The sequence below is a fragment of the Musa acuminata genome, chromosome BXJ3-7, assembly GCF_036884655.1.
Source record: "Musa acuminata AAA Group cultivar baxijiao chromosome BXJ3-7, Cavendish_Baxijiao_AAA, whole genome shotgun sequence".
Classification (NCBI taxonomy): domain Eukaryota; kingdom Viridiplantae; phylum Streptophyta; class Magnoliopsida; order Zingiberales; family Musaceae; genus Musa; species Musa acuminata.
The window spans coordinates 10,378,927-10,405,819 of NC_088355.1; the positions used below are offsets into that span (position 1 = coordinate 10,378,927).

General features: G+C 41.4%; 4 protein-coding genes across 11 annotated transcripts; 1 reads left to right on the forward strand and 3 right to left on the reverse strand.

The window, feature by feature from the left end:
* Positions 1-683: 683 nt before the first annotated feature.
* On the forward strand, positions 684-5,727 carry LOC135643683 (uncharacterized). The gene is made up of 7 exons (XM_065160963.1): positions 684-944; positions 1,044-1,112; positions 1,202-1,369; positions 1,579-1,749; positions 1,864-2,073; positions 4,554-4,639; positions 4,852-5,727. The coding sequence occupies exons 1-7, from the start codon at positions 857-859 to the stop codon at positions 5,491-5,493; spliced, it is 1,434 nt and encodes a 477-aa protein (XP_065017035.1). The 5' UTR covers positions 684-856; the 3' UTR covers positions 5,494-5,727.
* A 166-nt stretch (positions 5,728-5,893) lies between these two features.
* On the reverse strand, positions 5,894-11,680 carry LOC103991877 (probable serine/threonine-protein kinase PBL7). 5 transcript variants are annotated; one of them, XM_009411416.3, is made up of 9 exons: positions 11,396-11,680; positions 10,914-11,204; positions 10,754-10,808; positions 9,990-10,213; positions 9,638-9,906; positions 9,398-9,533; positions 7,015-7,273; positions 6,726-6,858; positions 5,894-6,313 (listed from the first exon to the last, which is right to left on the reverse strand). In XM_009411416.3, exons 4-9 carry the CDS (start codon positions 10,135-10,137, stop codon positions 6,104-6,106), a joined length of 1,155 nt encoding a protein of 384 aa, XP_009409691.2. In that variant the 5' UTR covers positions 10,138-10,213; positions 10,754-10,808; positions 10,914-11,204; positions 11,396-11,680; the 3' UTR covers positions 5,894-6,103. The 5 variants fall into 5 exon arrangements, with proteins under 5 accessions (XP_009409691.2, XP_018684573.2, XP_065017037.1 ...); XM_018829028.2 differs by having other exon boundaries at positions 7,015-7,288; XM_065160965.1 differs by having other exon boundaries at positions 7,015-7,288; positions 10,740-10,808.
* A 1,568-nt stretch (positions 11,681-13,248) lies between these two features.
* LOC103991614 (calmodulin-binding receptor kinase CaMRLK) lies at positions 13,249-15,896 on the reverse strand. Its single transcript, XM_009411116.3, has 3 exons — positions 14,578-15,896; positions 13,729-14,419; positions 13,249-13,613 (listed from the first exon to the last, which is right to left on the reverse strand). Exons 1-3 carry the CDS (start codon positions 15,827-15,829, stop codon positions 13,598-13,600), a joined length of 1,959 nt encoding a protein of 652 aa, XP_009409391.2. The 5' UTR covers positions 15,830-15,896; the 3' UTR covers positions 13,249-13,597.
* A 6,123-nt stretch (positions 15,897-22,019) lies between these two features.
* On the reverse strand, positions 22,020-25,254 carry LOC103991615 (CBL-interacting protein kinase 5-like). Of its 4 annotated transcripts, XM_065159574.1 has the most exons (4): positions 24,825-25,254; positions 24,670-24,743; positions 24,438-24,493; positions 22,020-23,944 (listed from the first exon to the last, which is right to left on the reverse strand). In XM_065159574.1, the coding sequence occupies exon 4, from the start codon at positions 23,792-23,794 to the stop codon at positions 22,406-22,408; it is 1,389 nt and encodes a 462-aa protein (XP_065015646.1). In that variant the 5' UTR covers positions 23,795-23,944; positions 24,438-24,493; positions 24,670-24,743; positions 24,825-25,254; the 3' UTR covers positions 22,020-22,405. The 4 variants fall into 4 exon arrangements, with proteins under 4 accessions (XP_065015646.1, XP_065015650.1, XP_065015647.1 ...); XM_065159578.1 differs by lacking the exon at positions 24,438-24,493; XM_065159575.1 differs by having other exon boundaries at positions 22,020-24,493.
* Positions 25,255-26,893: the final 1,639 nt, after the last annotated feature.

The following is a 26,893-nucleotide window of genomic DNA, read 5'->3' on the forward strand; positions in this document are numbered from 1 at the left end:
GCGGGACCCGATGGGTCCCACCTCGATTTTGGTTCTATCGTAATTGGTTTTATCTTCACATTCATTCATGTGTGTCATAAATCTAAGATTTATATGTATATTTACGTAATCTCCATCAGTAATTTTAACTACAAGATTAAAGATAAATAAAACTTCAAAGCCGAAAACCCCAACGATGCCAGCCACGTCACACGACGGCCACCGTCCAATGGCACGATGGAGGGAAGGTGGAGCCCCCGCCGCTGTCGGTGGCGCCGGTGCCGGCGCGTGGGACCCTGCTGTTCCGTTTGCATCCCCTTTAATTAACCCAATCTCCTAATCGCATCACAAAAGTGGCTCCCAAAAGTGGCTATTTCTGTCCTTCTACCGATGATCGCATCACAGCCGTCGGTTCGTCCTTTGAAGGCAAAGATCCATTACCTCTGAGCGGTCAAAAGTATCATGAGAGTTGACATGACCTTCGGCTTTACTAAAAGACTTACTTTGGTCATCTGTATTCGATCTCAACTGTACCTTCCGACACTGTTGCTGAAGGGCCAAGTGTAGCCCATGCATCTGGATGGATCCATGGGCCCAAATATGGCCCAATTAATTTATAGGCCCGCATCGAACACGATCAGAGTGGCAGCGCTTTTGCCCTTTCCATTCCCCTTTCCCGTCGCATCTTTACCGCAAACCAAGCGGACAGACGAATAAATAATGGCGTTTTAAGCGGGGCGTTGCACGCTGCGGCTATCACGCACCGCACCACACTGTAAGCGCAGCTTAACCCCGACGCGAAAACAGTGAGACATCGATCATACGGATCCCCCTTCCTGGCACTGGACCCGTCGTCCTTCCTCCCGGGAGAGCTGCCATGAATCGATCCCTTCGCCTACTAGTCCTCCTCCTCGCCGCCGCCTCCGCTGCGTTTCTCGGTTCCAAAGCGCAAGCTACCCCCACCGGTCGTAATCTAAGGGCTCCCGATCTCTATTCTTTTTGTTTGAGCTCTATGTTGCTGTAGATCGCTTTCATTTTACTTCTCCTTCTTCTTCTTCTTGCAGGTGCTATAGTGAAGCATTTGTCCAGCGTTCTCAAATGGACCAAGCCCTCCCCCAAAACGACCCATCATGGTGGGTCGATGTCCTTTTCACTTCGGTTTTGCCGTAAAAAATCGTTGCTTTCCGAGTGATTTGTCGCCCCCGTTGTGTTGTGGTGGCAGATGGGGACGTGGTTGAGTTTGAGAGCGGGTACTTCGTGGAGACGCTTGTGGAGGGGGACAAGCTCGGCGTGGTGCCGCACACCATCCGGGTCTCCCCCGAGGGGGAGCTTTTCGCCGTTGATGCCACTAATAACAACATAGTCCGAATCACTCCGCCGCTCTCCCAGTGTATGATCGCGGCTCCCTCCCATCTTCGAATCTTTTCTTGCAATCTGTCGTTGCAGATATCAAATTCTTTGAGGCTTCTTTGTGGTCAAGGGTTCCTTCCTGTTGCAATTAGGATATCTTCTCTTTTTTTTTGCTTTAGTCAAGATGAGATCTTTAGTTCTTATGGTTCGACATTAGCATATTTTTTGCTGACAAAAGGATAAATGCAGATAGCAGAGCAAGGCTGGTTGCCGGGTCATTTCAGGGATACTCTGGACATGTTGATGGTAAACCGAGCGATGCTCGTTTCTATCACCCAAAGGGTGTCACCATGGACGACAAGGGGAATGTGTACGTTGCTGATACTTCTAATCTGGCTATTCGGAAGATAGGTGAAGCAGGTGCATCACTTGGACAATATCCTGCATCAGATTTAATGATTATGGGATTACGAGTGTTATTTCTGCAATTGGTGAACCAAATTGCATGTGTTTACTTGAGGTTATCCGCTGCAGGTGTGACAACTATTGCTGGTGGCAAATCCAATATTGCAGGATACAGAGATGGGCCTAGTGAGGATGCCAAGTTTTCTACTGATTTTGATGTGGTATATGTTGGAAGAACATGTTCTTTATTGGTTGTGGACAGGGGAAATGCTGCTCTTCGCCAAATTTCTCTTCAGCAAGAGGACTGCGAATACCAGTATAGCTCGGTCTCGACTTCAGGTTAGAACCATATCTTAATATTTTTTAGGATATTTTACTAATAAATTTGCCTCATCTATAATCAAGGATTGTGGGACTCATACATAGTTGTCACAATGCAATATTCCATCATGTTCAAAATCCTTGTTCTCTTTCACTTTTGTCAAAACCATTTTACCCTCAAGCTTCATTCTCTCGTATGAGCTCGATCACAACATCATCCGCCAGAATTCATCTTCGTGCTCTTCATACTTAGTTTGTCTTCAGAGAGGTCGATAGTTATTTGAAGATGATTGATTTATGTCATGAGCCAACATGAAATAGGCATGACCTTTATGGCTTTCTTCTGTAGCTGTTATTGTTGTCCTTATTGATAATTTAAGGAAAGATTATATAAGAAATGCTAGTATTTGAGTCAAATTGACATACCATAAATCAAGAATAAGACTATGGAAAATCATCCAATTCAATTCATGTGTGGTTTTAGGATATCAAGAGGAAGATTAAGGTACAGTTAACTAGAAGCCATAAAATCTGCATGATGACCCATGAACTCCCCCATGGACATTGCTATTAACATAAATGTATTGGGATAAATCCAATAAAAAATAGTTGGAAGCTGATGAAGATCCTCATCATCATTTGGTCCTCTTCCCAATGCAATATAATTTCGTCAACAAACTTGTGATTGGAGGCCAATTTTTCCTTTGTAGTTCGTAGGTCTGAACGGTATCATGAACAACTATCAGTCACTATTTCCTGTACCTTTATGCTTGTAGGAAACTGACAACTATTTCTGCTACACTGACCAAACCTAGTCTGCCTCAAACTTGAACCTGTATGAAGCTTGGTCTGACCTTAATGCGTAAGAATGCTTGAACCTTAGTATCAATAATAGGCTGCTCAATGTGTGTTTGTATATATATATTATATATACATATATATACACATATATATGTATATACATACATACATACATACATACATGCATATATGTGTGTGTGTGTATTACATAGTCCATCTTTTTCCTGATGCACAATGTTGGAAATTGAAATGTAATAATCCCTTCCATTCAAATTTCTTTTTTCCTCTTTAACATACCACATCTCCATTAGAGTTCTCCTTTGACTTTCTTTATTGGAAAAGAAGAATAAATGTATGGTCTCCTATCTTATCACTATGGATATCATTATCTTGATGTAAATTCCTCTTGATATTTTTTTCTCTGTAACCAATACCTGAGCAAACCTTTTCTCTGTGTTGGCAATTATTTTCTTTTCCAGGATCATATGCACATAGTTACAGTCATCTCAGGTGATTCATTCAAGTTCATGGACTATTTTGAGATCGTACAGCCTATCCAATCCCTGTACAGTATACCGAGTTTTCTTGTCTCTTAGAACTAGAATCAGCAGAGAAATCACTGAACTGTGCTTTTATCATGAGAAGTACCTTGTTTTGTACTTCTTCACATCAGTGTGACCTTGTGTGTAGATTACTCTTAGTGTACACTATACAATTTTATGTAAATGGAGGTTTCAAAAAAAGATGATAAATGTATCTAATGCATTGCTTCTGCAACCATTCTGAACCTTGCATATAACCTTTGTCGCAATGTTTGTAAATTTCCTTGTTTATGAACTCCTAATTGCATCATCTGTATGTCAAGAAAATAAACACGATTCCAGAAATATCAAAATCTACAAAGTATGAACATGTTTAACATACAAGAAGCACCAAACCTAAATTAGGAAAAAGCCTGATTTTGGCACAATTTGTTTGTGGGATAGACTTCTGTTAGCTATTAATCTGAACTGATTGAGATTTAACGGCCACCTGAGCTGGGTTTTGACGGTCCTGATTTGTCTCAAGTGCAGATTTGACATAGTCCTTTGGAAATTAAAAAATCCAGAATTTTTTTTAACTTCTATTTCATGTTCAATTGCCTGTCAGAAGAAAAGAGCAAGAAGAGAATGAGAATGCAATCTTATACGTTGCCTGAGCTTCATGAGTTTGCAATCAGCTTGCTTGATATTGTCATATCTATGGAGGTCTATCAGTCTGTTTGGTTATAGTTATGGAAGGCAACGTCTTTTCTAAATAATTGTGATAAATATCCTACTCAAGATTTACTGGAAATGAGTAAGAATTATATTCATATATGACTTGTAGCTGGGTTTAAAACGTCTTTACAGACTGTGTTTCCAACATTCTCATCTTTTCACTTTAGTCTTCCATGCCATTTCTATTTTGGTATGACTTTGAATGAATTATTGCAAGTGAAAAATTTTTATCTGTTATATGAGTGGTTTGATTTTCTCGCTGAAGAAGAGGCATTGTATAAATGTCAATGGCTGATCTGGCCCCTATTTCCAACCGTCTGCAGATTGATGGCAATCCCCCTGCTTGAATATAACATCTGATTTTTTTTTTCAATAATGACCTATGTGTTCTTGAGATATTTATCTACGTCCTGGATTAATGATGTTCTATTTTGGCAGATATTATTATGGTCATCGGTGCAGTGTTGGCAGGTTATGTCTCATGCTTGCTGCAGCATGGATTTGGGCCTCTCATTTCCCACAAGGTGATAAAATATAGATATAATGTGTTTTGCTTGTCTTGCCTTTGTTTCTTATCTTTCCAAAGCAATATTTAGGCATCGATAATAGGTCTTGTCATTCTCCAGTTACAAGCACTATATTCATACTGTCATACTTAATTATCATACGTGAGAGCCCTCACTTATTTTCTATTTAATTTACAATTGTTAATAACATCTGATTTTTGTTTCTTCAGAATCAAGCGTTCGAAAGTGCACAACACGAGGGCAACTCCTTGGAGAAACCTACTCTCGTTGTAGAGACCCTGAAAGAGGAGCCTGGTGCTGGATGGCCATCTCTCGGGAGGCTTCTTGTTGATCTATCTAAATTTGCTGTTGAAGGAATTGGCAATATGCTTCTCAACCTCGTCCCATTTGGCCTTTGTCGCAAACGAAGTGCTGGCCTGACTCCTCTCAAAGATCATCTTGTCATGCCTGAAGACAAAGCAGTACCGCCCGTTGTGCAGAAGCAAAAGAGTCCCTCGCCTATGTCCGAGACACTTCATGAACCAAATGTGGTCACCGAAACAGCACCAAAGCCCCAGAAGAGTAGCAAAGTCCCCAAATTCAAGGATCCCTCGCTGCCTAGCAAGCACAGATCATCGAAGAGACAAGAGTATGCAGACTTTTATGGCTCTGTAGAGGCTCAGGTGAGTTCTAAGCCCCAGAAAGATCGAGTTCGGCACCGTCATCGTGACAAGAGTTCCGAGGCCCTCTTTGGTGCTGTGGGCACTGAACCAAAATCAGTCGAGATGAAGTCAGCCGACTACAGTGATCCAAAGTTTGATCATTACAACATCAGAAGCAAGTATGGCCCGGATAACACTTTTCGCTACTAAATAAACTGATCGGTGTGTTCCTGAATTGTCTTTCATGCGTAACAAGCTAGGAGGGATCTGGTGCAGTGATGAGTGACCCTGGCAGTGCTTGTGGCTTTGCCTCTGTTGTTGGCTGTAGTGAAATCCTACACAGTTTGCATAATTGATTAGCCTAGCAATTTCGTGGTGGTTTTTGTAATATAATCTTCGAAATCTAGGATATGAGAACATATAATCTAGCAGTTCTATCGTGCATGACTTGTGTTTCTACTTGTCGACAAGTTGTGCACTAAATACCTGGTTGCATAATCGACACATGAACATGTTCCATCTGTCAATTCCAAGTTTATATTTATTTAAAGGAGCCAAACGGGAGAACTTTTCTTAGCCATTTCCACAGGTGCTGGCAATGCCCCTAACGTACAGCTAAATGGATCTCAATTGCTCATCAACTCAGGTTTGAGGTTAAACAAATACTTGCGTACAGCTAAATGGATCTCAATTGCTCAGCAACTCAGGTTTGAGGTTAAACAAAGACTTGGATGCCGAGGAGGGTTCTAACTTAAACTAGAAGCAAGACATGACAAAGATTTGGCTTAGGATTCCACTAAAGGAATTGGCTCACAAATACTCAGAAGTGTTTGGCAGATGATCTCTTCCTCACGAGAGGAAGGAGTGAGTGGACCACATCAGCCATTAAAGGCCTGTAATCAGCTTCTGCCTGCACGCACATGGCTGCAATGGCAGCAACCTGAACAGCATCCTTCACAGAATACTGGCCTTCCAACGCAGGATCCATGATCTGAACAATATTTTCTCTGTCACTGAGCAAAGGCAGAGCCTGTCAAGCCAATGGAAAAGATGAAAGAATTATTAGAATTCAGGAAGAAATCTTGAAAGTGATGACAACACTCAGATGAAGCAGAAGGGCAAATTCTATAAACTTATGTATAGTTTAGTAACTGCTGCAGAACAAGAAAGATTTGAAGCACTGGGTCACCAACATCACTAACTATGAGGTAATTTACAACCAAAAAATCCGCAAGCAGAGAAATAAGGAAGTTTAAATTCAGTTTCTGACAATACAAAAGTAGTGACAGAAAGAATACAGTTTTAAGTGAGAACTGAACCATGGAGAGAAGCTCTGTGCTTTCAGATCACAGATATAGTCAGGTTTTGATAAAACACTTATTTGAAATGAAATGTTGTTCTAAGATGTTGATCATTAATAACTGGATGGAGAGAGGACTGACCCACGATACAAGAACACCTTCCCCGGGAGGCCTAGTCATATCCACTGGAACTCGACCGGTTAGCAGCTCCAATAGAACAACTCCATAACTGTATACATCTGATTTGGTAGTCAAATTCCCAGTTAAAGCATACCTGTAAAATTATAGGAGGTCCATGTTAGAGTGCGACATTGACTTGAGACCCATGGCAAAACCAAGGCTTTAGTAGTAGATTAGGATGAGATTTTTTTAGAGACATGCAAAATAGTCCTAATATATTGATCTGAAAATATCAGGGATTGGTTCGTACTCTGAGGCAACGTATCCCTGTGTGCCTAAAACGCGTTTGGAAACATGGCCTCCAGCTATCTCAGATCCAAGCTTTGCCAAGCCAAAATATGAAACTTTGGCATGGAATTTTTGGTCCAGAAGAATATTTCTGGTTTTGAAGTCTCTATGAATGACAGGCGGAGTGACATGCTCATGAAGGTACTCCAAACCTTTCGCAGCTTCAAGGGCTATCCTGAGTCGAGTTTGCCAGTCCAATTTCGAAGTTCCACCACAATAACCTGTAGTGCCAAATTCTTGCAATAAACCCAACAAGAAAATACTTGCATCAATCCACATATACAAGTTTATGATATGAAAATTTATGATACATGTACAAGTTTCCTTAGGCCAGATAAACATATATATATATATATGAAAGGAAACCAAAATATCAAGCATAATCTTTATGGTGATTATTATGTCAAGTAGTCCTAATGACAACAATATCTTCCATAAATTTTAAAGAATAAAACATTGAAACAGAGGGCACACATCCACCTGGCAAGCATATAATCTATTTAAAATAGATTAAATCTGTAAGCATTGGCTATAACAATATGTTGTAAATTGTGTGACCAGTTTACCAAGCATAAATGCAACTGGCACAGCACTTAACAGCCCATGATCATACTTGCATGACCTGATCTTTTGAATTTTCTTTTCAGCACGTGGTTTTATAGCAATTCTAGTAAAATCAGAAGAATTTGTATGAATGAGCCATGAAATGTTCCAACGGATAGTCTGTGTATAATATAGAGAACAAATATTTCAGTTCTTGCAATGTGCCTTTAGTTACACAAATACAGCACTACCCATCTCCATAGACTTGAACTCCTGTCGGACAAAAGTTGATGTCTGAGTCATTATTGGTAAGATCCTAAAGGCCTTCAACAAAACATGACTTGCAGCTTGTACTCTAAATTGAGAAACTAACAAGGGAAGGTGGGCAATTTAGTTCTTCATTTGTTTTACCATGTACTATACCTTTTCTTATGCATGTTTAGCAATATGGTTACTAAATTACCTATTAGGTTAGCAATTGGCCAGTGTAAATATTTAAGATTCGTTTTTAAGCTACAAAGAGCTACATCAGAATTTTATATATTTTATGATTGTGAAAATTTATAGTTCAAATGGCTAGTGGAGATCAATATCAATTAGTATTGCATATTCTGCATGTTCTTTTCTATTCATTACTATTGCATATTCTCTTCATACTATTTACTACCAGTATTTTTGCCTCCAAAGTACACAAAGTTCTCATTATAAGGCCTGCTAAAAACAAGACCTAGATGAACATCTTAATTCACTCTTTTGGTTGCTTGGGTGTGTATTGGCATAGATCATCCTCGATTTACTGTCATTTGCATTTTTAAGCAAAAAACTGGTTGTTTGTCTGAAAGCACAACCATGTAAATTAGTTTGAAAACCACACACCTTAACGATTCCACCACAGAAAAAAATGGTACCAACAAACTGCCTAACTAGATTGTCTGAGACTAGGATGAGACGAAAAAATAAGCTCGCAACAAGAGTGAATATTTGAAGCACACTTCACTGAAATATTGCTGTAATAAAAGTTAGCCCTTAGCAGGTGCTTGTAAAAACTACTCGATTAGGGACTTATCTAGATAAATCTATAAATGGGACATATTAAAGACATCTGTGTTTGTCGTTCATCTACACAAATTCTTTATAACTCGGATACGAACTTTTGCAACCATGAAAAGAGAAATAAACATATGCAAAGGAAGAAAGGTTGCAGAAAGGAGATTTATCGATCATGGTTTTTATCACATTATTGTCCACTACCAAATTCTATGAAATTTCTCAGCAAGCTATTAATAGACTTGCTTTCTTCTTTTTAACATTTGACTCTCACAGGAACCTCGAAAATAATATTCATAAAACAGATAACTTGTCATGTACATACATACTCATGGATACACAATATTAATCATCTCAACGGGCACCATTCACATAAAACATATAAATTTCCTTCAGCAAATCCAGCTCATTAAAACGGGTGTTGATTATCGAACCATGGAAGAATTCTTTGCAAAATGTAATGTCAATTATTAGAATCCGTTAGCACCTTGAATCAATTACCCCTATATAAACTAATTTATGGAAGCCTACGTTCTCCTGCAGTGATGAACAGTCCTTATGGGGCCAAATGCCAACTTGTGCTTACAGTTTGCTGTTGTACCGGAATGCTTGAAAAATAAAAATATATCTACTGTTAACGATCTTAATCGGGCATCTAATAAACTAGTATGAACCCTATCAAATAATGGCGTTGTTTCGTAAATTCTGACCAATCATATGTCTCAATCTTTTGGCGAAATTTATCGTGTGCTTACCTCCTCGAGGATACAGATGTTCCTGAAGGCCACCGTTAGCCATGAACTCATACACCAAAATGCGGTGGCCGCCATCCGAGCAGTGCCCTATCAGCATCAGCAGATATGGGGAACGAAGGTGCGTCAGCAACTCCACCTACCAATGCAAAACCCATTCTTTACCCGATCAGAGACCATAATCCGTGAAGCTACAGACAAGTAGAATAAAAGACTCAGAAAGAGATAATAGCAGCGAGAGACCTCCAACTTGAACTCCTCCTCCCCCGGCATCCCGGGCCGGCCCATGATCTTCACGGCAACCTCGCGCCCGTCGGCGAGCACTCCCCTGTACACGGCCCCAGAGCTTCCATGGCTCACCACATTTCCCTTCCCGAACCCCGCGGTGGCGGAGTGGAGCTGCTTGTATGTGAACACCTGCACACCTCTCTCACTCACAACCACCGGCGCTTCTTCGCCGCTGCGACTGCCGCTCAAAGGCGCCGCCTTTTCCCTCTCCTCCTTCGGCGATTCTGAACAGTAGAAAAATGCAGTCTTTGGGAAAAATAACCACATTGGAGGAAAGAAAAGGAAGAAAAGGGAACGGATGACTCACTGCTGAGGGACTCGAGGTGCTTGGCAACTTTGTTGCTAATGTAGCAGTAATAGCTGAAGGCGAGGGTAAGGGAGACGAGAGACAGGACGGCGACGACTACGATGATCAGTAGAGATATGCTCTGATCTCTTCGATATTCTCCCTCCATTCCCTTCCTCAGGAGTAAGAGATAACTTCCCTACATCAAATGAGATCTAAAAACTGGGTTTTGCGCAGCGAATTGGCTGTAGCAAACAAAGATAAGTATATAAGTTAGATCACATGAGAACAAGGACGAGACGAGTGGAAAAAAAAGAAAAAGAAAAACCATGGAAGGGAATGAGCTATGCAGAAGAGATTTGATTGTTTGTAATATTCTAATGTCCTTGGGATATAAAGTACAGGCAGCAAGTTCAAATTGTCGTTGTTCCCAAGGAGTTCATGATGTTACTCGGTGCGTTTCGCTTGTTTCTAAGACAAATATTAAAGCATATAAAGAGTCGAATTTATTTCCATTGAGAATCGAAAACAGGGGACAGAGTGGTACGCTGCATTTGGAGTCTAGACGGCAGAGGATGTGCAAAGGACGAAAATTTTCTGAAGCTGATGCTAAGCGAGATTTGAACGCTAGCGATTTCCTTGTGTTCTCGGGATCAGTAGATGCGGCAAGTTCAATTTGGTGTTGTTTCCAAGGAAGCCAAAGTGTGGTTGGGTTCATTTCACTTGTTTCTGAAACAAATCCTAAAGCATTTAGAGACTCGACTTCACAACCTCGAGGCACTCACTGAGTACGTAGGTTTCCTGGTAGCGGAACCCAAAGCTTGCTCGGCAACGAATTCTCTGCTTCAAGTGAACACAAAGTGTTAATTTACATCATCAATTTCAAGGAATCAGCAGAAAGGCGAAGATTTCAATGAGGAAGGAAGGTAAATAAAGGATACAGACATCAATCTCTAATTTCGCCATGGTCGTTCGCTCCTCAGATCCGAGCAGCAACTTGTGCTGATCAATCCTGCTTTGGTATCGAGTATAAAGTCCTGAAAGAAGGCACGGCGTGTGCTTTCTATTTGAATAGGCTTGCATACAAACGTAATAAAACTCCGGCAAACTACATCTGCCAGCATAATTGAAATGCACATGAATCTGAATCTCCAGTACTGGAGATCGCAACTTGTTGTAATGATCGGCAGCTTGAGGGAGTGATTGTATTGACATGGGAAGAAGGGCAGGTCCCATCTGCAGGATGGCAACTGTTTAAAGGCTTGGCTGGCATAGGATGCCCAATACCATAAAATGACAACAAGAGAAGACAAATCAGATCTGCAATCTGAAAGACTGTTAACATTTATGCTGATTCAAGCTACTGGGGATATTATAACTCATGTAGACATGTATCATCAACTTAAATCAAAGCATGAGAACTTTACCGCCCACCATCTATCAATCACATGGGCCGGCGTCCTGGGCTCAGGCCTCCGCCCGTCGCTGCCACGGCGGCGGAGGGGCAGTCTTCGCGGCATCGGCCTCCTCTTCTTCGTCGGGACGGGATTGATGGTGGCAGAGGAGGAAGAAGAGAGGGATCTCGAGAAGAATAATCCATGGATCCAAGATGGCTCGGAGGCGGATGAGAGACAGATTTGGAGAGGTCGGAGGCGAAGTTGGGGGCGAGCGTGGGAGACGAAGATAGCAGCGAGACAGGCATTTGTTTGGTTGGAGTTTGAATGAGTAGCAGAGAGGCGAGGGGTTCGGCTACAAGGAGACGGTCCGGAACGCAGGTCTGGGTCGAAAGTACGATTGCATACTTTCTTGGGCCCAATTGGGGTCATGTCTTGGAATTGGGTTGGACATTTGGTCCGACCCAATATAATTAGATTATATTGGCGTTTCTCGTCAATATAATTAGATTAAAACTAAAAGTAGCTTTACATATCTATCCTTCGAGAGTTTCAAAATATCGTATTTGCCCTTCAAATTTTGATATTGCACATTTGTATATATACCCCCAAAAAATTAGATTTTGTAAATATATCCATAACTATTATTATCTCTATTTAGCATCATCATTAACTTCCGTCCAATAAACTGAATTAACAACAACTAATTATGATTATCATTAAATTAAATTAAAAATAATAATGTAAATGTCTATAATATCCTTCATTAATTTTATCAATTATCGAACATTACATGATTCATTATTAAAGTGGATTTGAGTTTTATTATTGATACCAAAAGTAAATAGAAGAGCAGTTCATCGAGATACCTAACATCCCAACCTCTAGCAGAGGCTGACATGAAACAGAGATGAAGACAAAACTTGCAGACCGTACTGACACCAAACTATTGATTGATCCACATTATTTCTTCATCCTGTCGAGTCCGGGCTGGTCCTTCTTCTTCCTCATCGACAGATGAGGTTGGCCATTGGCTGGTCCCAATCCAGCTTGGCAGATCCAGGTCAACCTCCTCCGGTCACAACGTCAAGTGGCCAAGCAAGAAAAGTTTCTCCATCCCCATCTTGGCCAAAGAATGTTTAGGTTGGAACAGAGAAGCAAGCAGCCATCTCCATGGAATGTACTCAGAAGCCAAGCCAACGTAGACCATGATTCTTAAAACAAGCAGATAAAGACAGAGACCTAATGCAGGAACACACCAAGGAAATCTCTTGCATGCTTTCGCAAGTTGCTCAAGACGGCAAGCAACCCGTGACCTGATCTCTTACGTGCTTGACCTGTCAGTCGTCATCAATTCAGGCGAGAGGAACAGGAAACAAGTTGAAGAACTCGTGAGAGAACTCCTCTTCCTTTGGGTTGGGATCCATGGCAGCAGTGAGCGGTCTGTCTTCGCCATTATGATGATATCCACATCGCAGTCACCGCCTGATCTCCCTCCTCCACTCTTTCCATCCTCCAGGTAGAATGAGCCCTGTTTGTGTATCTGAAAGAGTCGCAACTCAACAATGGGCGAGTCTCATGTACGCACAGCAAGATACCAGGCGGGAAGTTGCCGTCGACTGCTCAAATCATGCAGTGAACTGTAGGCATCTGTCCTAACACATGAGCCGAGGTACCATATTGTCATCGACAGACGAGAGCCAATCATAACACGCCTCCTCGTCATATGATGCAAGATCGTGTTAGATGCAGCTGAATGGACTGTCGAAAAATCTTGTTTCTTCTATTAGATTTCGTTAAAATTTTCTTTCTGACTGAAATTATGATGTGGGAAGGACTTCAACCATGCAGAAACCTGTGGATGAAGGCATATTCGCAGACCAAAGTAGTCAAACCACAAGTCTTTGGAACACTGATTGAGAATAAGAAACACAGGGAAGAGAAGGGAAATGAACAAAGAAGAAAGAAACAAGAGTAGATGCCGCCTCCCACGAAGGAACGCATCACAAACCAACAAACCCTCCCCATCGATATCTACCTTCTCCCATTCCACGCAACCCACCACCGCCACTTGGACTTTTTAATGCTAATGTTTACTTCCTCTTTCTTCTTCCTCTTCCTCTTCTTTATTGTCATGCCTTCTTTCTTGCACATCTCTACTGAACCCAACCAAAACCACTGGTGTGCGCTGTCCGACAACCGTGGCTCCCACCTTCAGCTTTCCTCCTTTCCCACTCATCTCTGTTTCCTCCTTTTCCGGGCAACGCAAAACAAAAAATTAATATAGAGACAGTGAAAGTGATGGAGAGAGCTCAACTAAACACGCAGAGAAATTATAGTTCTAAAAGAGTAACTTTTAAGCTTACGAGGAAGATATCGCCGACGAGGTGGTGGCGCCGCCGCCTGGGGAGGAGGAGGAGGATGGACGTATGTCTTTGAGGAGCCCGACAACCTGCTGCATGGTGGGGCGCTTGTCCGGAGATGGCGCGGTGCAGAGATAGCCGACGCGGAGACACTCGACGACCTCTTTCTCCTCTTCCGGGCCGGCAACCCGTAGCCGAGGATCCACTGCCTCCGCCGCACGGCCGGTCCGGACCAGTCCCCTCGCCCAACTCACCGCCTCCTCCGACCACCCTTCCATCCCCGTCATCAGCTCCATCACCAATATCCCGAAGTCGTACACGTCGCCCTCCGCCGTGCCCGCGTTCCCTGCAGCGGCTCCGCCGAAATCAGCCACCCGCGGCTCCAGGTCGTTACCGAGGAGGACGTTGGCCGGGACGAGGTGCCCGTGGATTACGCCGCGAGTGGTGCCCACCCACCCCTGGTGGAGAAACGCAAGGGCCCGCGCAATGCCGAGGGCGATGCGATGTCTCGTCGGCCAGTCTCCGACCTCCGCCACGGCGGACTTTGCTGCCTCGCGCCTCTCCTCGCCGCCCTGCTGGTCCCACGTGTCGCTGGTCCAGTCCTCCACGTTGGGTTGCCCCGCCGGGAGCTCGTGGAGCCAGCGGTGGAGATCTCCCCTATCCATGTACTCGTACAAAGCTAGCTTCTCCTCTCCTAATAACACGATCGAATTCCATCGCAAGAAAAGTTAGTAGTTGTCTCCTTTGGACATATATATACATACATATACAAGCAGAGAGATCGATTTCCATTAAGAAGAAATGTTAACCGTTGACTCAGATGGAGATATAAATATAGAGAGAGAATAATACCCGGAATGCAGTAACCGAGGAGGGGAAGGAGGTTCGGGTGGCGGAGGCGGGCGAGCTCGTGGAAGGAGGCGACGGCATCTCCCTCCTCCGCCTCCCGGGCGGCCTCCACCACACGGATCACCACGTGCATGTCGCCGGCAAGCACCGCTCTGTACGCGGGGCCGCTCCGACCGCCCTCCGCCAGCTGAGACTCCTTCCCGAACCCCGACGTTGCCTTCACCAAGTCCCCGAATGTCGTCTCCATCAACGGCTTTTCGAACAGCACCACCGGCGCAGACCACTTCGCCTCCACCACCCACCTCACTTCCTGCGGAGGCGCCGCCACTGCTTCCTTCTCCTCCCACTTCCCCTCATCCTTCCGCCTTTTCCTATTCTTCAGTACTATACATAAGACGCAGCAAAACGCAGCCAAAACCACAACAGACGCCACTCCTGCTATGACTCCCAATCGTATCACTCTTCGTCGTCTCTTTAGCTTGGTGTCCTTCTTGTGTGAAGCCAGAGTAGTTGGAGAAGACGAGCGGGCGACGTGTGCAGTAGATCCGAAACGAAGTGATCCGGCTTTAAGGAAGGCAGACTTACCAAATTTCTTCACCACCTCCGACTGCACGACGCCAGTGAAATTATTGTACGATACGTTTAGGAAGTTGAGTCTGGCGCCGAACGAGGGAAACCCCTCGGAGAACACTCCTCGCATAGAGTTATAAGACATGTCCAAGTGCCTAAGCATTCGGAGCTTATCCAAACCAAGAGGCACGAGGCCGAGACCGTTGTGCGAGAGGTCGAGGATCTCCAAGCGGGACAAGGCAGCGAGACCGGCGGCGCTGGTGAACCGATTGCCAGAAAGGTTGAGTGATCTGAGAGGCAGCAAGGGACCGCCGGCTGGGATTTCGAACCGGAGAGCACCGCCGAGGCGGTTGGCAGCAAGGTTTACATCGAGAAGGGCCGGGGCGGACCAGAAGCCGCCGGGAACGGAGCCGTGGAGGGCGTTCCCGGAAAGGTCGAGGGCCCGGAGGGCGGAGACGTTTCGCAGGTACATCCATGACACGGTACCGCTGAGGTTGCGCGAGGGGAGCCTGAGGAAGCAGCCGGGGTCGTCGGCCGCGGGAGGGGGAGGGGGAAGTTGGAATCCCGAGACAGAGCGGAACGCGAGGGCGATGAGCTCGCGGTCCGACGGGCCGCAGGCGCAAGCGGCGCGCCGCGAAAGCAAGAGGAGAAGACCGTGCACGAAGAAAAAGGTGAAGAGCTCCATTCCACTCCGACACTACCAGCGTCCTATGGTTTGCGTTCCTTGGGATGTCTCTCACGATTAGTCTTATGTGGGAAACTTAGTTAAATAAGACAGTGGATGATGGGATTCATGGCGTGGGTGGGGAAAGAGGAGTAGGTTAAATATTTTAACTAGATTGACCATGGATCAACCATTTGGCTTTTAGATACGAGAGTCCACACATCCATTCCCGAGTGTCACCTTCGTTCGTCCCACTTCAAGATCCGTGTTTCGATCGATTACTCTCGGATACTCGTGTGGATCTATGGATGATTGGCGTCTTCGGGCCCCACATATTCCCCTAAGCCGTCCCTTGAGACGCTTGAATGAAGACACACGATACCTAATAGCATGCGGATTCCATCACGTCGGGAATAAAACACGTTACTCTGAAATTAGTAGTGGGAACACAATTCATACAATTTCCTGTTCTTTTTCTTCTCATGATGCCTATTTAATCGTGATGTTACACGCGTAGCAAAAATACTCATGCAGTCAATCATATGGTCAACGAAGAGTTCCACAATAACTTCTTAGAAAGATTGGGAAAGATGTTAGCACACGAACCTCCCGCGCATGCACTGTCTCCACTTTGACCCAGGCATTGACTTGGCGCAATTTCCCACCGCTTCCACTCCCCCGACTCTACGACTCCCTCCTTCCACTCGACCCAAACTTGTGCGGTTGTTGGTCAACTCCCCTCGACGCAATCCACACAAGGAAAGATTAACGTTGATGTCTCCTGTTTCTACAGCCGCGTCCAACTTCTCCTCATGGATGCTCTTCCCGCGACAAGAACACACAACTAACGCAATCCACAGAGATTCAGATGTATCTGAGAGCTCAAGATTACCATTCTTAGATCTATGGCTTTCCCCTTCTCCCTTGCTTCTTGTACTTTTGTGTATCATCACCGGTCGTCTCATAAACAATGGAATTTGGAAAGAAGATTAGTCATCTTTAGTTTATTTGCTAAACATGCATAATAACATAGTTTAGAAACACGGTCATTCGACTAAATATACTGTTCATATAGTGTCACTTTATATCGGTTAAAATTCGACTTTGTTCATTTAGCTGGAACCATCGTCGAGTTGCATCATGTAAATTAATTCAGCGGGACACTGTGTATGCCCATGCATGATGCATGCATTACGCAGGGTGGGAGGGACTTCTACAGCTTCTTAAAATCCTGAGCAGCAGAGTGAGATCGAGCCGCGCTATCTGAGCGGTCTGGCTTCTCAGGAACACCTCCGCCACCATCGCCGGCGTCAACTGCGGCTTCGGCGTCATCTTCGGCTCCTATCTCTCGCCGTTGAGCACGACAGTAGGACAGGGTTACGTGAAGGTCCAACCTCCCGGGCTGCCATAAATTAGCTTGCAGTTCATTAGGGGGATCGTGTTGTACACTTGCCGTTCGATGACGATCGCCGACTTCTGATTCCTCTCTATCAACAGTCATATGGGAGCTGGGAGTCGCTCGTCTTCGCGGTGCTTGCTGGGCCGCACAAGAGGTATCCCCGCTTCCAAGCTTCTTCCTACCTCTTGTCGTAGTCCTCTTCATGAGGGTGGTTGACTCGTGAGCTCTGCTTCCATTGTGAGGGTGGTTGACTCGTGAGACCTGCGACGGACGAGCAAAGTGGACCCCTCTCGCCTGAGCCGCCGTTGGCGTATGGCTTCCTCGCCCGCCGTCTCGCCTCTTCACCAAGCGCTATTCGCTATTCCAAAGACCATGTGAAGTAGTGGGCCACCCCCTGATGTTGATGACTGGGCTATGGGTGTGTTTCAAACACATTTTGAATGTGCACGTTTCAAAGGTAGTAAATTGATGTTGGATAATTGTTTTCAAGTTATATTTGATCTAAATATTGTAATAGAAATACTCTAATGCTACATTGAGATAGCATTAGCATGTATTTACGTGATGCTAATATTTTTTAAATATTAAAATATTCTATGATATTATCTAAAATTATGAGATTGTCAAAATGACTTAATGAGAAATTTTATATTTTTATATATACATTTTTTTAATAAAATATTATTTTTATGTTATTATATTTATCATTTTTATTTATAAGATTACATTTTTATTTTTTATATTTTACTTATTTAATTTAAAATAAAAATGTACATTCACTTTTAAAAAAATATTAAAATATTATATGGATAATTTTATCATAAAATATTTCAATAATTTTAAAATCTAATTTTACTAAATAATAATGACTAAATTAGTCTTCATTTTGTCTAAACTACTGACTAAAATATTTAAGTTAAAGTTAATAATAATATACTCATTCTTATTCTTAATCTTATCTACTTTCGATACGAGACTAATCAAATATATTGCAATCACCCACACTCTATTTATAAATAATTTTTTTCTCATCAGACCTTTATAAGTCAATCTTAATCTTGTCCACTTTCAATATGGGACTAAGCAGAAGTGTTATAATAGGTAAGATACATCAAAATCATATTAAAAAAAATTAAAAATATTAAAATAAAAATATAATTATTTTATCGAAATATTGATTCAAAGTCGATCGATATCATACTCCATATCTTAAGGTAAAAACGTTTTCGATATCGTTGGATTCGTAGTCATAACAAAGAATGAGTCTAATAAAATCCCACAAAAATTTAAATTAGTTTTCAAGACATAAGAGTTAAATACATTAGAAAAATATTTTTTTTTCTTTGAGAACATACTTCAGAGGTCACATATAATAAGATTTAAGATCATTGTACTTAATGTTATGATTTAATGTCAATAATAATCATATACTTCCTCGCAATTATGAATGAGATCATAATATCTAAGAAGTAATGTCATATCAATCACCCGATATCAATCACGTCATAAATCTTATACATGATGAAGTATAGAATATCAATGTTCATGTCAAAGGAGATATACAAAACAATATACGAAAAAAAATAAAAGGTATAAAAAATCTAAGTGATCGTTGTGTATAAATAATATTTTATTTAATTATTTTTGAATCAGGAGAGATTTGGACATTAATATATGAAGTAATGTCTTCTATATTCTTTAAAGTACAAGAATGGGAAACTGGAAATTAGCAACGTTAATCACGAAGGCGCACTCTGCAGAATGCCTTCTCTGTCCTCTTCATCTCCTGCTGCAGTGCCACGATCTGGAGGTGTGATCACGAAGGCGAAGTCCGGTATCGAGTAGGCTGAGGCGCCTCGGCCGCCAAAGGGATGGTGAACTGCGCCGGCCATGCACAGGATTCTTGAACCCCGGTTAGGGTTTCCCTCTTTCTTATTACTTCTTACCCTTCGCCTAGGATATTGTTCTAAGTCTTCGCAGCTGTCGTGGTAGGAATTGTAGAATCTCCGGGACTAGGTTAGGACTATCGTGTAACTTTCCAATCGTCTCATCTTTATTTGAAATTTGAATGACACTGTGTTATTACACTCTCCTGGAAAAAGGTTCGATAGTGACAATACACGATTCTTTCATGCCTTCCCCCTAATTGTTTGGTCAACTTTTGTTGACTTGAGGCGGAGGGTGTACTCAAAGTTCGATTTTTTGCTTTCCACGATATCAATGTTCCGCTGATGGTCTCCCCTCCTCGTTTGGACGCCTACAATTAGGGGTTTGGTGCCCTATCGCACTCGGAATTCGATGTGATATCATCGAATATAATCCTAGTCGTTACTTGGTGTTGGTGCCGAGTTTCATTCTTCTATTATTTGTTTTTTATTCTCTTGATGGTAATTGGCTGCGCATACCCTGCACATCTCGAGTTAGGTGTTTAACAAGCAAATTAATCTTCATAACAAATTTATGCTCATTTTTTCTATACTAATTGCTTATCGTAGTAGGTTAGGCATGAAATATTGCATTGAACTGGTGCAAAAAGTTGTTATTTTTTTCTGTTTACGTCAGTCTTCCTTTTCTTTATGGAAAGGATTGCTTTCTCCAAACAAAAAAAAAAAAAAAGAGTTCTGAATTGTATGAAAGGACCTTTATTTGATCATATAGGCATCTATATCCAAGTTGCAGTTTTATGTTTCTGTTCTTTCTCTCTTATTCTTTTGGTGATTCCATTCTTGTTTGAAGTAGATTTCGATATATATTGATGAACAAAAAGGTATGTTGTGCTAGAGAAATAAAAAGAATGATCAAAGTGTCTGATGATAGCATACAGAAAGGTAAAGTGTCTGATCTTTGTTAGACTTTGAAATTTTGTGTGTTGTCAAGAGTATTGATCGTTGTGTTGTATTGTCAACTTTGATCAGTGGCTGATCTGACAGATGGATGAGCAGTATTCAGTTCAGCTGGACTATCTTAGTCTCCTGTTCGTCCTTTTATCAGATTTCGTATAATTCGGTTATTGGTTCTGTAGTTTACTGAACTGGAAATTCATTGCATAGAAGACTATATAAAATATACATTATCATCAACTTCTTGAGATATTCTGTAGCTTTAATCTTGATTTAGATATTATCATCCATGACTTTGGCTAGGGAATAAAAATCTCGTCAAGTTTTACATGATTATTATTGTTGTTTTGGTTGTTTGGTTTCTGTTGCTGTTGAAACGTGTATAAATTTGACCAAACTGAACCATATATTTTGGTTAAAATTCTTATTTAGTGAAGTTTGATTTTAAACATTAGGAAATTGTTTATTTTAGAACCTAATATACATACCAGCACACTGATGTCCAACATAAAGAATCACCTGAATTCCTCCTGATCTTTAATCTCTCTATGAATGATTCCAACTTGTTCTCTGGTTTGAAACAAGACAGTGGAAGAAAATATTGGAAGTAGTGCTTGTACTCAGTATTGTTATGGTAACAGATTTTTTTTGACAGATTTGGCTGTGTTCTATTTTGATGTGTATTCATGAGAAATAAGGTTTCAATTAGTTGTTATAGATAGATGGATCATGGATGATATGGAAGGATAACACGGATGAACTGGATGCTGATTTCCTTGAGAAGTGATTTTTTATTAGTTATCTATGCTTTTGGTTTGTTCATATGATCAATGAGATCAAAATATCCAGTGGTCCTTTGGAATTGCATGAGCACTAATGTGTCATCGTTATCATCAAAAGTATCTGGAGAATGAAGGTAGTGGCCTTCTTTTTGGGCCTTGGTTGGAGAATGCCCATTGGAGAAAGCTTGTAAATTATTGAGTGGAAAGCATTCAGTTTAAACTTATGCGAGATCAATAGTGTCATATGAATTTATGGTGGGCAAATGATTTGTGGTTGCTACTTTTTTTGTTTTTATTTTGTTAGATCGAGATGCTAATGTAGTGAATGGTGTTCTATTGAATGATTGAAACAATGGAAATGTGTTCCTGAAGTTCTCAAATGGTTGATGTTGATGTGGTGTAAACTGAGGACACATTATTTTTGGTGCTGGACCTATAGTTACTTTTGAGTTTGAAAATTAGCCAATGATGGAACAGTGCACTATCTTTTAGGCCTTAAGGCTGTCTGGATATGGCAAGATTATTGTACTTAGATGGATTATTGTGGCAATGCAGCCTTTTAAAGTACTCATTTTGGGGGAAGAAGTTAACTTACCTCTCATTGATCTGCTTTGTACCCTTCCTGGCCAGCCATCCATGAGATGTAGAATTTGGTGAATCAATTTCAAACACCAAGTATAGAGCAGGAATATCAGTGAGGCTCAGAAGATTTGCTTCTTCTGCTCCTCCATCTTTTTGAATCTTCAGAAAAAGGTATTAAATACCTTCAAGACAATGGATTCTGCACAAGTACTTTCTGAGATACCTCCTTGTTTGATCTGTCAAAAAAAGAAAAATCTTGGCAACTGCCATAGATATAATTTGTTTTGATGTTTAATTCAAAATCATTCACTGATGTCCATTGACTCTTTTGCCTTGTTGCTTGAATTGGATTAATGCAGCCAAAGAACATTTATTGTCATTTTGTGTTTTTTTCTTTTTCTGTATGTAAACTCTTGCAATTTTCTAAATTCTAATTAGGGAGTCTTCTTCCATTGCCATGTTTGGTGGCCTTCAGCAACATCAAGTATTACATCAATTAGCCCCTGCCATCACAAGATCATACCATCTCAGCAGCACTTATTCCTCTGGCCTTGTTGGAACTCTTTCAACATAATTTTAGTAAACCGGAAGCAAATGTAGGAAGACCATGCAAATGAAATAGTAGCTGGTATTATAAAAAGAAGTTTATAGCATTTAGCACTGTGAATGTATCATCTATGATACATCTGAAAGCAAAAAATTATATAGAGCACAAATGGAAGATTTATCTGTACTTGCCATACATATATAAAGGAGAAAGTATGTAGAGCACAGATGAGTGGCTTAACTGTGCTTGCTATACAATAGATCCTTGGATGATGCACCGCACGTCTCTGGAGTCATAAAGAGAGTCTCTATGATGCTGTTGTTTCAGTGGAAATTCACATGGAAATTAACCAGGATACCAGAATGTGATGCTTACGAGAGCAGATCTTGTTCTTAAGAGCTGCAAAATCAGAACCAAGAAAAAAAAAGATAAAGTTGGATTCATGTCTCAGGAGACAGGGCCAGACATTAAGTTTGGCTGAGGTGCTGGTGGCAGAGGTGGTAGCTGGTGCTGATCTGTTCCTTGCCAAGCCCATACAATGTCCTTGAGATAAGGTTTAAGATCTTGGTTGCAGAATTTCTGGTACTCCATTGTGTCACCGGATGATTTCTTTACCTCAACAACATAAAATGCAGGTGTGACCTCAAAAATCTCTGCATCAATTGCAAGTTGCCCTTTCCTTCCGTCTTTTCTTCCCTCTAACTTGACCAATCCGTCCTTCTTCTTTACCTTGAAATGCTCCATTTCAGCAATCTCTTCAAGCTTTGACACTATTGCCGAAGCTGGCTTCTGGGTTGTAAATCTGGCCTCCTGCTTTTCTCTATTTCCCGTCTCAAAGAGCCCTGAAAGATCAAATCCTGGGGACAGAGCGATGATGTCAAATGCATTTAGGCTGGTAGGTTTCATGGGCTCAGACATTTCTGCTTTCTGAGTGCGATCATCATTGTTGATCTCAATGCTGAAAGCTGAAATCACATCTTTCAGGTTGCTCAAACTTTCTGATGGGGTTGGTGCCACCGCCGGCTTGAATCCTTTTCGAAACCATGGATTCTCTACCAACATCTCAATTGTGATTCGAGTGTAGGGATTGGGGTCAAGGAGTCTGGTGAGGAGCTTTCGGACATCGGAAGGGAACCGATGAGGGAACCTAAACTCCCCTTTTGTTATTTTTCTGTACATTTCAATTAGGTTTGAGTCATGGAATGGTAGGTAGCCTGCCAATAGAACATAGAGGATTACTCCGCAGGACCATATATCTGCCTTCGCGCCGTCATAACCCTTTTTGTTGATGATCTCGGGAGCAACATAGGCTGGTGTACCACATAGCGTGTGGAGTAGACCATCTTGCCTCTGTGACTCTTTGAGGGCACTCAGTCCGAAGTCCGACACCTTAAGGTTTCCATTCTCATCGATGAGGAGGTTCTCGGGCTTGAGATCGCGGTGGTAGACACCGCGGCTGTGACAGAAATCAACTGCCCCAATCAGTTGCTGAAAATATTTCCTTGCAGCATCCTCTTTGAGGCTTCCTTTTGCAACCTTGTTGAAGAGCTCACCACCTTTGACATACTCCATCACAAAGTAGATCTTGCTCTTGCTGGCCATGACCTCATAAAGCTGCACGATATTTGTATGGCGAACGAGGCGCATAATTGAGATCTCCCTTTTTATCTGTTCAATCATTCCCACGCGCGTCACCTTCTCCTTGTTGATGACCTTAATGGCGACATTCTGGCCTGAAGCCAACCTCCTAGCATGGTATACCTTTGCAAAGCTGCCCTGCCCAAGCAATCTTCCAATCTCGTAGCGGCGCATCAGTATGGTTCCTTTCTTCTCCATATCTTTCTGCTTGAAATGGAGATGACAACAATGTGATCAAATTATTGATACACAAAGCACATCTCTCCGAGTGTTTCTTCCCTCCATAAGACATCACATAAGAAAGGGCAAGGACCAAAATCCATGCCTCTTGGCAGGTGCGATTGGAACCTGCAGAGACAGAAGCAGAGGTAGAGGCAATTCATGTTGTTTTTCTAGTTCTTTGAATGTAAGGCCATAAATTTTTGGCTCCTTCCCAATTGTTGTCGAGAAATTTACTGTCTAAAGATAGCCAAGGGTGATGCCTCCACTGTCTTAATTCTCCAGGCCGAGGTTGTGGATGGTATCTTAGATACTATTCTAGGCAAGGATGGGTTTAGGCTATTTGCAGGAGAAATGCTTATCCTGGGAGGAGCAACATTTTAGGCATCAACAAAAATGATTCTTCATTTGCATAGCAATACAATATAAATGTGTATTTTTGAATTATATTGAATGTGGCCTCTGCTAGATTATTGCAAACAGTTGTCTCATAAATGGTAAAAATGAGACAAAATAAACTCCAGCGATTTAACATGTAGATTCATTTGTGGCTCTCTTTGTTCACATTTCTTTTATCTTCTTGTTCTGTAGTTCTGTTTAATTTAAAGAACTCTCCACTTACAGTTTAATGTTGTTCCTCAAGCATGTTTGCTTTTAATCTGCAGTGATTCAGCTAGCCTGCAGGATGAAAGGACATAAGAAGATGAAGAAGACCAGATGATGCCTTAGGAAGTAGGAAAGAAGAAGCACACGGAGAATAAGTGTCATCTCAGCTCATCGGCTTCGAAGAGAAGACATTGCAGGAAAGGAAAACACTGAAGATGTTAAAAAGGCCACGATCTTTGTTGTCTAACCTTATCGAAGCATTTGTCCAGCTTTCCATCATCAGCAGGAAGCTATGAACGGTCTTCTGCAGACTTCTTGTATCCTACGAAGTCAGTCCTTCGGTAACATTCATCGTAGTTTCAGTTGACACAATTTCTTGAGATACCCAAGAATGAGCTGATACCTGCAGTTTGCTCCTTTGATCTCTGCAACCCGGGAGACTTCATATTGTCAAGATTTAAGAAACATGGCTCCGAGATATGTGGACAAGGCTGCAGCGCTAAGCTTTCCTGTCAAAGAAACAGCTTCAGTTCTCTAAGATACGTGTTCGCAGTGCAACCTAATGTCACAGCAGCCAAGCATGGTCCCTATTTTGTGGATGTGTGTATCTCCTGTTAAGCCCTCAATTCTTCCTTGGAAAGAGATGGGAGTGTGATGTGCTGTGTATCGGCCCAAATGAGAATGCCAGGTGGATTGGCATGGCACCACAACAGTAATTGGAATTGAATACTCCCAATATTTCGATATCTTTGGGGATGTGGAGGGAGAGAATTGGTGGCAGACAGCAGCTCTTGAGGAATCATGGTGGCTCACTTCACGTGGGTGAGGCAAGAAAGACAGGAACACATACCATTCTGCCATTTGATATCCCTTGGCATCTCATCTCATCCCAGTTGGAAGTAACCTGGATTGATCACCCTTCTTTCTTTCAGGCCACAAGCTAGGAAGCCTGGCCAAACTTGCTGATTTTTATGTGCTCTTCTTCTCCGATCCTAGTCCACAGGATTCGGAACACTGCCAAACTTGTAGCTTTCTGCCGTGGGTCTCATACTTGGGTGCCTCAGAACTCTAACTTCAATAAAGTGGCAGTTGTTTTAGACAGGGAAGTCACAATAATTTGAGGCTAGGATGAGAAAGGTTGTATTAAATCATTGTCATATTTATTGAGTGTAGATGCAACTTGGTTAATTGTTTGCATTATTGGGGCATTGACAATGATTCAGAAGTTTTCTTCTCTTTTCCTGCATGAAAAATGCCATCATCCCTTGTGTGACAAGACAGATTAAGTTCAAGTCTGGTACATGATGAGTATGTGGAAATTACATAACTGAAGAAGATCTCGGTGATTTGTTGTGGCAGTGATCGCCACAATATGAATCACATGATCTACTGCAAATTCTTTGGCTCGCTTGTGTGTCATTTGCTGTCCCAACAAGGGGAGTCAACGAGGCAGAGAATGTTTGATTCTTTTTGGCTTGACCAATTTAGCCGTAAAGTTGATTGGATTGAGCAAGTGGATTCAGGTCGAACCCAACCATTTCAAGTTACAGGCCCAAACCGATTTCCACATGCAACGTTTGCAACACATCTTAGGCTGCTGATATATAGTAAGACAAAGAGACGTACAATTATGGAATGTTTTAGGTATTTGATAAACAACTGATGAAAATTATATTTTAAATATGTATGGATGTCAGTAATGTTTGGTAAAATTATATTTTAAAGATATATCGAATATTTTATGATAAATTTATCCTTCTAATATTTTTAATGTTTATTCAAAAAATCAATATCTATTTTTAAAATTAATAAGTTAAATAAATAAATAAATAAATAAAATAAATAAATGCAATCTAATAAAAACTTTCATACTGTCCAAATATATAATAAATAAAAATATAATCATATAAATATATATAATAATCTTTTAAAAAAATAAAAAAAATTGATTCATTACTATATAATTTTGATAACATTATAATTTTAGATAAAATCATAAGATACTTTTAAAATTAAAAATATATATATATTAATATTATTTTGATATAGCAGTAGCATTTGGGGATTTTCGATACAACATTCAATTCAAATATGATTTAAAAATAATTTATTAAACATTAATTCACATTTAAAATATGCATCGGACTCTATATTTCAAATATATTTCCAAACACGCCGTTAATAATATGCATTAGTTTTTAATAATATGAATCTAAAAATATATCGGATAATATTATGATTTTTGTTAGGTATTTATCAGCTAAACTAATCAATACCTAAAAAACAAATCGGCATTCTTTACTATGAAAGTTGAGCTAATATCTATCTCTATCAATTCGAAATAAGGCTATGGTTACACGCATCATAACATCATAGAATGCACTAACCATCGTTATATCTGCGCATATACCGGACAATACATACATTGGCAACCATTTCAAGTTCCAAGCGTTGACCAAATCTATAGTTTCA